General features: G+C 34.1%; 1 protein-coding gene across 4 annotated transcripts in view; it reads right to left on the reverse strand.

Annotated features, from left to right (window-relative positions):
* The window catches only part of WIP2 (WPP domain interacting protein 2), a 28,445-nt gene extending 18,540 nt beyond the window's left edge, over window positions 1–9,905 (reverse strand). The window contains exons 1-2 of one of the 4 annotated variants that reach the window (XM_088963925.1): window positions 9,595–9,905; window positions 7,852–9,322 (exon numbers count right to left, since the gene is read on the reverse strand). In XM_088963925.1, the coding sequence (XP_088820051.1) occupies window positions 7,852–9,145 (1,294 nt within the window). In that variant the 5' untranslated portion in view covers window positions 9,146–9,322; window positions 9,595–9,905. The remainder of the gene's footprint in view (window positions 1–7,851; window positions 9,323–9,594) is intronic. The other 3 variants (XM_088963923.1, XM_088963922.1, XM_088963924.1) reach the window with 3 other exon arrangements.
* Window positions 9,906–14,960: the final 5,055 nt, after the last annotated feature.

Consider the following 14,960-nt stretch of genomic DNA (forward strand, 5'->3'; position numbering starts at 1 on the left):
GGATTAAATTAGCTTTATCCTAATCCCATTAGGAGGTTTCTAGATCTGAATCACATTTAGATCTAGACTCTCTGAGTGGATAGGATTAAGACCCTATCCTATCTGCTAATCTATCTCAGAATTCGCCCCTTTAATTAACTAAATAAATAGCCCAGTTCGAAATGGGCTTTAGGCCCATTAAGCTTATGTGCTCACTCAACCTTCCTAACTGCTGCCCAGTTGGGCTTCCTTGTATGGCGTGGGACCCAAACATTGATCTACACATCAGCCACATGGGTTCGGCCCAGCCTTTGTTACAAGGCCTGGTCGAATACACTGTTAAAGACAGTGCACCCCCTGAAACCCATCAAATGGGCTCTATGGGCCCAACACTTACCCTAAGTGGTCCCTGGGCCAAGCCACCTTGTAACACCCAGGGACTGTGGGCAGATGCAAGATTAGCCCATCAGGTATTATCCTCAATGGTCTTACACTTAACCTCTCAGCCCTTAATGATCATACACTGCCCGACAAGAGAGGACCTCTCCCTCGGCTGTAAGGAACAGTGTTGCACTCTCCACTTATATGGATCCCGGGAATTAAAACCTTTTGCAAACATTTTAGAAACCATAATATATATACTTTTATATCTCATATAAAATATACTTTGCAACAAATCTCAACGGTTGAAATCGGCTGCCGGCAGTCTTGGTTTCCAACAGTGAGAGCGCATCCCCGATCATTACCTTTGTCCGACAAAGGGGCTGATCCTGTCACTATGATCACCCACTCAGATGAATTCTCGGATTGTCCCAACATACCCAGGTTTTGACCCCCGCTAAGGATCTCACTGATTGGTACATCAAAGACAGACCGATCCGACACCTAGTGCAGTATCATAATCGAGTCTAGGGGTCAGGTGTAACTTTCCAGTTTTGCCCATCAATCTCCAAGGTCCAGGGCAATACTGGAAATCTGGTCCAGTTCAAAGATTCAATTGATCCCACACTGTATGTGCCTGGGGTCTCACCCCGGTAGCTGAGACAAGCCACCTCAACCGACTTGATGGCACCACAGTGTCAGCCTTGTCAGGATAGGTCTCCCCAGACCGACCCACTGGCTGTAAACTTTCTAAACTAACACGAGTCTCAATAAGTGTCCAGTTTAAGGGTATTACACAGAAACATACCAAGGGAACATGAATCAAATATGCACTTTTATTCATTTACAATAAACTCATAAAATACATCAATTTTGATTGAAGCTAAGGGCATACAAAACTGTCTAACAAGTACACCTGGACTTAAAGTTGGAACAAGTAACTTTGGGTCCATAAGTTTTGGGCCGAGGGCTGATGTGGATTGCTTGGAGGCGAGGTCACTTGGCAGACCTAAAATTCATGTGATACGGGGGAAGGAAGTCCTAGGAGGTGGAATTATTGATCCTTTTTCATCCCTTTAAACACAGACTGAGGGAAGGGGCATTGAGGTGACTGAAGATAAGGCAGTGATGAAGTTTGTTGGATTTACAGTGCTGGATAAAGACAGCTTCCTTTGGAAAATAACAAAGTATACCTATGGAAAGAAGAATGAGCTTCCAAAAGAAAAAAGATGATGGTTTGGCTAACAAGGCCTGTAATGCTTTGATGAGTATTGATCTACATAAGGAAAGTTCTTTAGGTGAGTTTTTTCAGTAGACAGCCAAGAGAACATCTTTTATTCTCCACCATCTTGCGAAAATCAGGAAGGGGCTGACAGGTATTGTTTTGGAGAGGAAGGGGGTTAGCATTGATGGAAAGAGGCACCATTCTCGGCAAAGAAAAAAGAAGGCTTAGGCGTAGAAGAAGAAAGAGACAAGGACGAGGAGTTTTTTCCTGATGAAGGCAATAAGGAAGGCTTAGTAGCGAGAAGCAAGGATCCTAGTGGGACTTATGAGAGTAAAGGGGATCACTCTGAAGGGGAAGAGGTAAAGAAAAAGAAGAAGGAAGGGTAGGAGGGAAAGAATTACAACAAGAGAAGAGGATACCTTACAAGACTGCTGAAAGATAGAGAGGGTGATTGGGGGAGTGATGAAGATGAAGTTGAAGATTTTGACTCAAGTGAAGAAGAATTCTTGTTAGATGAGACCCATGAAGTTAAAAAGCAAATTGATGTGGAGAAGATCGCAAGTACAGGAGTTGGAGTGAACAAATCTTTGGATTTAGTGGTTTTAGGTGGAGATGCTTTTACTAAAAAGATGTTTGAGGAACCAGAAGGAAGTTTTTCTCTTCCCTCAAGGGAGTTAAGATGTCAAGTTTGATGCTCTTAATTCTAGTTCTGACGACTTATGTTCTGAACAGTGAGCTGATCGAACAACAAGAGTCAGCAATGGTGAGGTTGAATTAGTGGGAGTTTTGTGGATTGCTTCATTTGTGATTTGATGTTAGAGATCTGGTTGTGAAGAGCTCTGTGTTAGTGGTTAGATTCTGTTTTTGTTCAGGTTTGGGCCTCTGGGTCCAAGGTGGGATGCTCGGTTGTTTTTCTGGTATTGTGATTGGTGGTTTTTTAAGGTGTTGGGGCTGGTTTGTTTCTTCTTCTCTCTCAGGTGACTTCTGGTCACTTTCTTTGTATTTCTTCTTTTTTATTTTAATAAAACTTTATTTTATTACCAAAAATGAAAAATGGATTTCTCCTACACAGGGCCTAAACTTCCAAGGTACATTGCCTGAGCATAGCCAAGAAACAAACACTTGACAGTCCCTTTCCACTATGATATTTTTTAAATTGCAGGTAGAAGTAAACTTCAAAACTTGCAAAACTGACAAAAGTTCTGCCCTTGGTGAGTTACCATACCCCACCGAGCCAGAGTACCTCAGTTTTTCTTGACAAAATTCCCACTATTTGAACTTAAATGACAGAAGCACGGCATTTAATACCAACAGGTTGGAGGAACTACCTTGTCCCTTCAGCTTTATGGAACTCATCTGTGCTGCTTACGTAGCCTTCTAGCTTAATAAGTGCCAAGGGGTGATCTTGTGGAAAATTGTTCCATTTGAGATCTTAACTATTTGGAAAGAGAGGAAAAAGAGGATTTCTTATAGAATAGAATGATCATTTGCTTGCATTTATCCAGATGAAAGATTCCACTCTTTTATAAGGGATTTTTTTTTATTTTAATTGGATGGTTGTATGAGCAGAGGATGGTGTACTGTCTAACCTTCCTGAGGACTGTTGCTTCATCCCCTTTGTTGTGTGTATGAATCCAGATTTCGTCCTCACAAAATTGGTCACCGTCCTCACAACACTTCGGCTGTGCATTGGGAAGATCTTCCCAGGAATGAAAAATACAGAGATTTCCCATGATCATGATGATTAAAATGTGTCCTAATTTTTCTACAATACATATTATGTATTTTTGTCATATTTTTTATCTTTTTTTAATTTTTATTATTTAATTAATTACGTCATCATGGGTTAACCTAGATGGTTCAATTTCTTACCTGCCACCTGGATAGATGAATGGTTTCATTTTTCAGTCAATTTTAAAGAACATGGGTTTTATATTCTTAAAAGTATTGGGCATATAGATCTAATTAATAGAACTTATTGGTGAGAAAATTTCATTAAATATAGGACTTAATGAGGGAAAATAGGAGTTAATACCTTACATATAAGACTTAATGAAAGGGAATTGAACGAGGTGAAAATTAGTACTTCAAATTACATTTTCTGCTCTCACAATTAGAGAGGGACTAAATTCAAAACTAGGGGTATTTTAGTAAAAAAATCCACAAGCTCATTCATATTTTTAATAGTATATGTGAGTACACATGTAATTGTTATTAATTAATTATTTTAAGTTGGTTCAGTCTTGGGAATGGCACATTAGATTTCCTAAGTTCGGAAACTTAGTTAAATATTTGTTCTCTTTTGCAAATTAGAGACAATTAAACAGATATCCAGAAATAGTTCTATATTTGTTCTTGTAAATAAACTTTTGGAGAAATTATAGACTTGAATAAACTTATTTTTCTTAGCTTTTATTGGACATCACTTCCAGGAATTATTTCTTTATTTTTTCTTCCCCATTAATCTCTACTACTCATTATTCTATTTATTTTTTTCTGCAGATTAGGAGTGTTAAAATGAAATAAATGTTAAAACAATCTGTTGCAAATTGATGGGGCTAGAAGGGCTGGGGCAGACCAAAAAGAGCATGGGTTGAAATAGTAAGAAATGATTTTAAGAGATCATAATTTAACAAGGGATGTAGCACTAAACAGAACGGAAAAACAAAACAGGATTCATGTAGCCGACCCCATATGGTTGGGATAAGGCTTAGATGATGAAAATGAAACAAATGTCTTTAGACAATTCTATCTGTATTCTTGAAATCAAACTTTCAGAGAAATTCTGGACTTGAATGGATTTAATTCTTCTTAGATATTTATTAGGGATTGCTTCCTTATTAATCTCTACTATTCCATTCTGTTGTGCTGGTATCATCCGGTGTTGCAAGGCCGCCTTAATCTAACACAAGATTCAAGAGTAGACAAGTGTGCATGACTGCATTAGATGATTCATGTGTAACTTGTCAATCCTGCACCTCATAATCCATGAGTCACACAGATTACTTCTTTGCAACAGAGGACAGAGCAATGTTTTCAACCAGCAGTTGATCCAGATGGTCGAACCATTGGAACCATCACCTGATCCCTTTTCTAGGTCCAGTTTTCCTAAAACCCGCTGATCCAGGCAGTTCTACCATTGATCCATTCGACCTGGCCACCAGGTCGCGGGTGACACATTAAAATGTATTGAAACTTCCGGAGGGCATAACTTTGACCTCAGTTGTCCAATTGAAGTGATATTTTTTATTTTGGTTAACTTTTTGAGATCTACACATTCCAAGGTGCCAAAAGGCACCTTGCCCAACTATTTTTGTCAAAATAAAAACCCTCTTTTGGCCTCAAATTTCAATTTTTATCTTTTTTATTTATAAAAAATTAAAAACTGAAATAAAAATATAAATTATACCTAATATGAACCATATATATACATATATTACATGTAGAATATAATTATACATTATTTAATTGATAGAATACATGTATGTGATGTGTCACAGCCTGACCTATCCAACCTGGAATGTTTTTTTAATCAGCAACCAACCAGAAAAATTCATTAATGATTAAAGTAGAAGATGCAGCAAGTAGTTGTGAACGAGGAGCATGTCCAAAACAAGACAAGCCACCCAACCCATATTACAATTGTGCCCAGTACATTGATTGTCTTTGAAACTCTTGCTTAACTAAGCTGTTTGCAGATCTTCTAACCCAAGGCACTTGGATGTTCTTGTCTTTTGACAGCCTCAGAAATCTTCTGAAATCATTTCTCATCTGCCAAGTCACCCACTCTTCTTTTTTCAACCATCCCAAAACTACCTTTGAGTCCCCTTCAATAATTAATCTGTCAATTCCCAATTCTTTGGCTTTCTCTACCCCATGAACTGCTGCTAAAAATTCTGCTTTCACCAAATCCTGCTGCATAGTTACCTTCTTTCTGCTTTTTGTTTCATAATTCCCAAATGAAATAGAATGTTACTATGTTATTTTTGAACTATCAAGGTAAGATTCATGCACCCTTTCTTTTCTTTTGTAAAGTGGGAAGGCTGAAATGACCCTCGATTCTTTTTTCCTTAATGGTCCGTTTGGTTTGTGCAACTAGGATGGAAAAGAGGAATATTCTTCAAAGATTCCTATTTTCCCAGGTTTGTTTTGGGCAAAAGTGTGATACGCGACGAGAACGCATATCTCAATTTCTGGGACGCGGGGTCTCACCAAATAGGTGCGACCCCACTGAGAAGAAGCTGAGTGAGAAAATTTCATCGAGGGAGGCAACTGAGCATAGTCTTCTTCTCAGACGCTGTCCAACGGTTTACTCACCGGCGCCATCTCCGGTTTTCATTGCCAGAAAATGGCTTCCGACATCTGCCTCTTCCAGAAAATGGCTTCCAGCTTCCGACATCTGCCTCTTCCAGAAAACGGCTTCCGGCTTCCGGCGTCCAACGGTTTTCATTGCCAGAAAAAGGCTTCCGGTGTCTGCCTCTTCCAGATCTAGCGTCGATCTTTCACCGCTATTCTTCCACCGCCGCCACCACCACGAGCACTACTGAGGTACTTGGTTGAGAAAAAATTGGTCTTTCTTCCACCGCCATTCTTCCACCACTGATAACTTTCATTTCTTCTCCCTTGAACAAATTGGTCTCAGCAACCAAACGGACCATTAATGAAAAAAAATGAGGCCTTGATACCAATCAAGAAAGAAAAAAAGAAGAGCTTGATCATCACAAATTGGTGAACTTTCTCTTTTTTTTCTTAAGAGACATCATACTAGAGTTTGGATGTTGGAGGACAATACAAGTTGTTGACTGCACAATGAAGTATGAGTGTTGGTACACAAATCAATTGGTGTTTTGGCATTTGGCTAGGGTTCTAACAACATTCCAATGATGAGGCCCAAGGTACAAGAGACAAAACCCTTGGGTCCTCCTGATGTGGCACTCAGACAATTGGACTTGTCAGACTTGGTTTAATTCTCACACATGATGGCCCTGTTATCTCTTTGTGATTGAATAAGCTATGCCTGGTGTTGGCACTGAAGAATGCTCTCTTTACACCTAAGCTAAAACAGAGAATAAGGGATAGCATTGGTCTATTGGTGCTGGTATCAAGTGCCAAAACCTATTTGTCTAGGCTCCACTTTAGTCAGAGTTCTTTTTCTTTTTTTGGTAAGCTGGAGTCAGAGTTCATATCACACCACCAAATCCAAATCTCCTCAATCTCCCTTGAATCATCTGGCAAGTTCAAAGGTGTCAGAGGTAATTGGCTTCTACCAGCATAAGTTGCCAGTACTGCTATCCCAATGGTCACATGCCAACTTAATAATAATCCTCTACATAAAGCTTTTTGACTCTCTTCATAAAGCATATGACCTGATCAAGCACATCCTTCATTAGAAATTTAGAATATAGGAAATGAATCTAATATAAACAAAAAAAAAAAGAAGAAATTTAACTGTGATGATGGAATATAGTACAAATATAAATATAATGTATATATGATCATAAATATATTAAATATCTTAAAACACTCCTAAGAAATCCTTGTTTGTGGAACTCGCCATGTCAGACTCCTGAACATATTGGATTCCCATGCCTGTTTCAGAATCCATGCCTCACTGGTTTTCTGTATGTTTTTACATTCTGTTCTCTTTCTTCTCCCTTTACCCCGCAAATATGTAAAGGTTCAAAAACTTGAAGGCTTTTGATAGAACAATTCCACTTCTTTCTGAAACTTACATACTTGCACAATACAAGAAACTGCTGGCGCATGCTCCTATCCAGAATCAAGAAAGCCTAGGCTTTTCTTAAAGTTGTATATTCATTTCAAATGGATGAATTGGCAAGCACGGAGAATGGAGTTCTCCATATAAATTCCTTTTAAATTAATAGAAAGCAAGTAATACGCTTCTATAAAAATATAGAGAAATAATCTGAAGATAGAGACTTCACAACTTTAATTTTCCAATATTTATTTTCCAATCTCTATATTCTCAGAATAGTGGCATGCATACTTTACATTTATGTGATACCTGAGGAAAAAACTTCTAAACTAGAATCAAACAGAGATCAAGTTGAAAGAAGGATACCAAAAGGCAAAACAAAGAAAAAAAAATAAAAGAACGAAAAGTTTTAATATCACAGTTAGGAATTTGGAATATAGAAAAAAGAACAAAATTAAACACATGTAATGAATAAATGAATATCTCCATCCATCACAAAAAGGTAAATTAGGCACAAAAATAAGAGGCAGAAGAGGAAGGTAAGGCCTACCTCCTTCAAGAATTTCCTGCAGATGCTGAAGTGCAAACACTGACTGAATCAAAGGATCCTGATCCACTGTGGACCTGTGATTATCAGCTTCTTCTTCCTTCACCTCTGATGACACATCAGCGGCTACATCATCTTGTGAAACATCTTCAACTTCTTTCCCATTTTCTTGGCAGTAACCAGTTTGAACTTCTTCACTAGATTGTGGGTCACTTACATGAGTATCATCCCTATTCTCTATGCCACAATTTGAAGATATCTCACTCTGTCTTCCATTACTAACAACAGAAGAACTACCCATCTGCAAAAGGACTGCATTGTAGTTTCTCGAGTCAGACTCCAAGCTAGAAAATGAATTCTCCTTTTCAATTTTGACCCTTTCTCCTCTAAGCTTCTTACTGGTATCAATCCTACCTTTTCCTTGTTGAGACCTTTGAATTGCATTACCTAAACTCTTTCCACCCAAATTTTTCACCTTGTTCTTATCTCTCACGGATCCCATTCCTACAGACACATCATACCTCAATTTAGGAACGCTTGTTGCTGTGGAGGACTTGCTGCTCCTATCCTCACTATTCTCAGAATCCGTACCAACAGGAAAACCAGCCCCCATTGCCAACCTAGAATCTGAAGTTGAGCCTTTGGCAGCAAAAACAATGGGAACAGAAGGGCTCTGCACTGATGAATTCACAGATGCAACAGAAGCTTCACTCTTCTCTTTGATCTCCGCGGACAGATCTAGTGAGCGCCCAGGCTCTACAGCATTAGACAGACCCCTTTTCAAGATCCTGTTCGAATCAAAACCACTACCTGCATCCTTTGAAAGGTCTCTCCTAATCCTCCTCCATTTCTTCAACCCAAACCCTTTCGTTGTCGGAGATGTCCCCCCAGGAACTCCAGGAGACTGATTCGTCTCTGAAGGCGGAGTAGAGGCATGAGATTGATTTGTTTTAAGAAGTGGCGTCTCCCCAAGAAGCTCAGAAGACTCATTTGCCTTTGAAAGCGGTGTTTCCTCGACAACTCCAGGAGACTCATTTGTGTTAGAAGGAATCTCGACTTCTATATCAGTTTCAACTCCTTTCCCATTTGCTTCATCCAACTTTTTAATCTCCACATGTTCTCCGGAATTCACAATCTCATTAACACAAGACCCATTACTCTCTACCTTAGTTTCATCCAAATGGGTCACCTTAGTTTCATCCAAATGGGTCACCTTTTCCGAGGTTTCTTCCTCCTTCGTTGCAACTACAGATTCTGAACACTGATCTTCCAATAAATCCATCACTAAATCTAACATACAGGGGAAACGCTTAACTACTGCCCAAGCCAAATCACTCGGTCTTCAAAAGAATTGCCCAATAAATCCCAATTTCCGCTCATAATTTCCTCATGTTTCCTTCCTCTGCTCCTCTATCCAATTATTCAGATTAGGAATCATCTGCTTTCTCCACCATCCAAACCCTGGTCTCCAAATCTACCAAAATTAGAAAGGATATCATAAACTACTCAAAGCTAAATTTGGACCAAAAATACGTAGATTTAATCTAAAATAAAAATGATCAGAAGCTCTTTGTTGATCATAAATGTCATAGATTGACGAATTTAGGGGGCGAGGGGGAGAAAGGATTCAAATTCGAGTTGATCCTCTCTAAAAATATCGGATCGACTAAAAACAAAGTTGGAAACAATAAAACAATAAAAAGATTGTTAAAAGTGGAAAAGGGAGGAGAGGGAGAGAGAGAGCACCTTTAATTTTACCTAGGAAGCAACGATCATGAAGTTGAAGATGATAAACAGGGGAAGCTGAATCAGTGAATCTGACGGTGGTAGAAACCCTGAGCCTTGATAGGATTTGCAGCTTTAAAGCCGGAAATTATTGGCGAGAAAAAAAAAAGTGAAGATGAGTTGTTGGCACGTGGGGAATGTCGGAGTTGCCAGGTAAATAGGTGGCATCATACACGTGGCAATGCTGGTAAAACCCGAAGGTTCCGCTGGCACATCCTTATCAGCACGAGTTCGGATCTACTCTCACAGAATGCACCTTACAGGCACATCCCATCATCTATCCAAAACATTTCCCATTATTATTCATGAGAGATCTTCTCAATGGACGGTGGGATGTGTCTGTGAGGTCGATGTAAGGTGCGCTCAGTGATAACATAATCCAATTCCCTCTTAGCACCAATGACATCATTTCAGTTCAGAGCTAATCATCATTCACAATGACCTTGTATTGGTAACATTTCCGATAAATAATAACACATAAGTATGAAAGGTGTTCCCATGTTCCCAATGCACATTGGGATATGCCTTTGAGGTCGTTGTGAGGCACCTGTGTGAGGAGCAGATCCGGTCTCAAACCAAACCCTTTTGTCCCTCTTTGTGGTCGCTTTTTTGGCAAGCACTTTCGTCTTAGGTAGGGGTGCAAATGTCAATCCGAGATCCAATCCTATTTGGTCGAATTCGAATCACTTCTGTTTGGATCTTTGGTTCAGATTAGATTCAAATCACCATTATTTGATCTGAGAATATTCGATCCGATATATATTATATATTTATAAATATAAATATATATAATATGTATATATGTTATTTATTTATTTATAAATAAATATTTTTATAAATTTGTCTTATTATTTATTTTTTATAAAATATATATATATGATGAAAATAATTAAAAAATATTTGTATTTTTTGTTTTTATTTAAATTAATATATTTTATTTTTTAAATAATATATTATTTTTTAAAGAAAACAAACTAGATCGGATCAGATCCGAAGATCTGATTTATCAATAGGATTCGAATTCAAATAGAGTCCTATCATATTCGAATTAGGGTATATTCGTATATACCCTTATTGGAATCCGATCCGATCCGTTTGCACCCCTAGTCTCAAGAAGAGAGAGAGAGAGAGAGAGAGAGAGAGAGAGAGAGAGAGAGAGATAAGATAATAACAATGGACTCCGGATTCCATATCTCTTGCCCACGTCTACTCACAACACACTAACCCCATGCATGGGTAACATCTCCCCATGCATAAGACTATGTAGGGGGATGAGATATATTCCATGTGTGGCTGTAATGATATGTGGGTAGACGTGGGTAGAGTTATGTTTGGTTTCGTGGGTAGACGTGGCTTTGTTAAGTGAAATCTAACCAATAAAAATACATAAGAGTATGCATGTATGTTTGGTTTCGTGGGAGTTTTCTAAGAGGTTTTTTTTTTTTAAATAAATGTTTATTTGAAAATGCTATTTTAAGTGTTTTCTACTTTTTCTATTTGGTTGGATGTTTTATGGGCATTTCAATTAACACCCCATAAAGTTGCTTTCCACCTCAAATAAAGTGCGCTACATCACCATTTCATTTCAAGAAATGCCCAAGCATTGGAAGAAGCATGAATTTGATGTTTCCCCAGCCTAAATGCTCCATGAACATAAGTCAAAGCATTTTAGTTTTCTAGTGTTTATTTGATAAACAATGAGACCATGCAATAAACACCAACACCTATGTGGCACTGATGTGGTAGTGTTTTTTCAATAAATGCCCACAGAACCAAACATATACCATGTAATTATTTTATATTTTAACTTTTTAATAACTAATTTGATAGAAGTCTTCCCAAGTTGGTCGGTGTTCTAGTATTTCTGATCGGCTTTGGTTCAACAACTTTTCAACCTGACAGAGTTAGGTCAGTTTCAGTTTGGTCATTTGTAAACCAACCCAAAACTGAACTAACCCGACCATATATATATATATATATATATATATATATATATATATATTAGTCTAAAATATTTTATATCATAAATTTAATTCTTTTTTTTTAATTTTTTATAATACAACTATATTTTTATTAAATTTAAATTTAATTTTAAGCTTAAATATTTTGAACAAACAAATCAAACCAAAAATAGATCCAAATTGATACAACCTGAGTTGATGGGTTTTCACTAATGGTCAGTTAGTTTTGGGTGACAAATTCCCGACCCAACCAAGTCGATTTGGTAGGCAAAACAACCTACAATTGAACTGAACGAATCCTTCAATACTCCTAATTTTAGCTAAACTAATAGTTTAATCTCTAATAATTATTGAAAATTTATAGCAAAAATACACGATTATTGAAAACAAATTTATAATGAAAATATATTAAATTAGTTAATAAATAGTGTAATCTTAAATAATAGATTAATCTCTAATAAATATTAATCAATAAATTATAAAAATACATAGTTACTAAAAATAAATTTATAACAAAAATACAATAAATTAAATTTCAAAAGTTAAATAGTAGTTGTTTAATCTCCAATAATTATTGATAATTTTCTGTTAAATAAAAATAAACAGATTTATAAATAATTATTAAAAATATATTTATCATAAATACAATAAATATTAATTTTAGTTCTTAAAAATATATAATGAATATACACTATTATCGTAAAATTATTACTAATAACATTAATTTTTTTGAAAGTTATTTTCTATAATTATTAATTGATATAAGCAAAATTAGTTATTTACAACATTATTTAGTTATTAAAATAATATTGCTATTTAAAATTTTAAAATATTAATTATTTCTTGATTTTAATAATTTGTAAACTAATAGTTAGTACTATTAGTACATAATTCGTTATTAATTTTGTAAAATATTAAATTATTATTAATATGAATATTATGAAATCTATGACAATTATTTTTCTACTTTTAAGAATTTTTTTAAATTTATTACATGATTTTGTTATTTAACTATTTAAACTTTAGTATTGTTAAATATTTCATAATTTATATATTTAATAATATATAAAATATTTATATTTTTTCATTATTTGAATTTTATTTATTTTAAAGTTATTACATAATATTAGATATTTTGTTATATAAATATTTATCTATTTTTAAAGTTTTGTTATTTAAGATATTTATTTATTGAAATATTTAGACAAAATTTTATTTTTTGAATGCTAAATTTTTATTATTTGAATAACATTTAAATTGAATAATTCATAAAATTATAATTTATATTGTTACTACATAATTTCATGATGAATTTTGTAAAAATATAATAATATGAATATTTCTAAATCTATTATAATTAATTTTTGTTTTTTTAATAAATATTTTAAAGTTAGTATATAATTTCGTTATAATATTTAAATAATTCTGATTTTTTTAGTTGAAACTTTCTTTAGATAAGCATAGATAAAAAGTGAGGGGAGAGGATAGATAGGAACTAGAGATAGTTTAGGAGAGAATCTCTCTACTAAATTAGAGATAATTTAAGAGATAAATAGGAGTAAGAAATAATTTAGGAGATAAATAGTAATTAGATACAATTTAGGAGAATATGGGGGAAAGTGGTGCCACTTGGCTAAACATTAGAAAAGCAAATCCCTCTTTCTTTATGGTTGTTAGAAATAATTAAGCCTATGATATTTTCTTATTGGTTTAATGGATAATTATGTGGAATTAAAAAAATAAAAAATTCAAAGAAAACATGAAATTAGGAAGATGGGTTTGGGGAAAGAAGAGACATGGTGACATGGACCGTCTTTCTATATATAAATAGATAGATAAATAGATACACATACGTTTATATATATATATATATATATGCACACATACATCTATATGTTAATGTTTTTAAAATATGGTTGAATATGTTTGAATATTTTCTAATAGGATTGTAAAATTTAATTATTTTTATTTTTATTTTTAAATAAAATAAAAAACAAAAACATAATGGTTGACGTTATAAGGAATCATGGGGAGTGGGGATCTCCATGGGGATGGGGATAACTTTATCCCCATTAGCGGGGATGGGGATAGGGGACTTGGAGAGGCTCCTCGTCCCTGCCCCGCCCTGTTGCCATTCTGAATCAAACTAATGAAACTGATCAACCCGATTTTTAGTATTTTCAGTCGGCTTTGGTTCAACAATTTCTCAACCCAACTAGGTTGGATCAGTTTCGCTTTGGTCATTTATAAACTGACTAAAATCAAAATGACATAACCATATATATATACATATATATATTTTATATTTTAAATATATTTTTTTAATATGTAAAAGTGAGAAAATTCCAATATTTTTTAGGCTAAAATAGTTTATATCATAATTTTAATTTTTAATTTATTTTTTTAATAATACCATTGTAAATTTTATTTTTTATTTTTTATTTTTAAGTTTAACTGAAAATTGACCCAAACCAATATAACCAAAGTGACCAACCCCCGAACTTGTTCAAGTCGATTTGGTTGGCTAAACAACCTACAACTAAACCGAACCAACCCATGAACAATAGTTTAATCTCCAATAATTATTAAAAATATATAGCAAAAATACACAATAAAAAAATTTAAAAAGCTAAATAATAGTAGTTTAAACTCCAATAATTATTGAAAATTTTCTGTTAAATAACAAAACAAAAATAGATTTATATATAATTATTGAAAATATATTTATGATAAAATACAATAAATAATAACTTATTATATATAACTATATAATAAATAAAGATTAAGTTTTTAAAATTATTATTCATAAACAATAATTTTGTTGAAAGTTATTTTCTAGAATTATTAATTGGTATAAATGAAATTAGTTATTTACAATATTATTTATTTATTGAAATAATATGATTATTTAAAATTTAAAATAATAATTACTTGTTGAATTTAATAATCCATAAAATTATAGTAGTATTAATACATAATTTTGTTATTTTAACTATTTAAAATCTAGTTGTGTTAAACATTTTGTTATTTAACTAAATATTTAAAATCTTAATCTATTTATTATAATTGAAAATTATTCAATAACTATTTAAAATATATTATTAATTGATTTAAAAGATTTAGTTATTAAAATATTTAAATAATATTTCATTTTTCATGTTAGATTTTTATTATTTGAATAACATTTAGATTGAATAATCCATAAAATCATAATTTGTATTGTTTGTAGATAATTTCATGATGAATTTTGTAAAGATACATAATTATTAATAATATGAATATTATTAGATTGATCAAGCATCACTATTTACTTGCCCTAACTTTTCTATTGAAGAACTAGTACTTTCCATTGGAGAAGTTGCGTAG

Source organism: Nelumbo lutea, chromosome 1, assembly GCF_056320005.1.
Source record: "Nelumbo lutea isolate HS-2025 chromosome 1, American lotus-T2T, whole genome shotgun sequence".
Taxonomy (NCBI): domain Eukaryota; kingdom Viridiplantae; phylum Streptophyta; class Magnoliopsida; order Proteales; family Nelumbonaceae; genus Nelumbo; species Nelumbo lutea.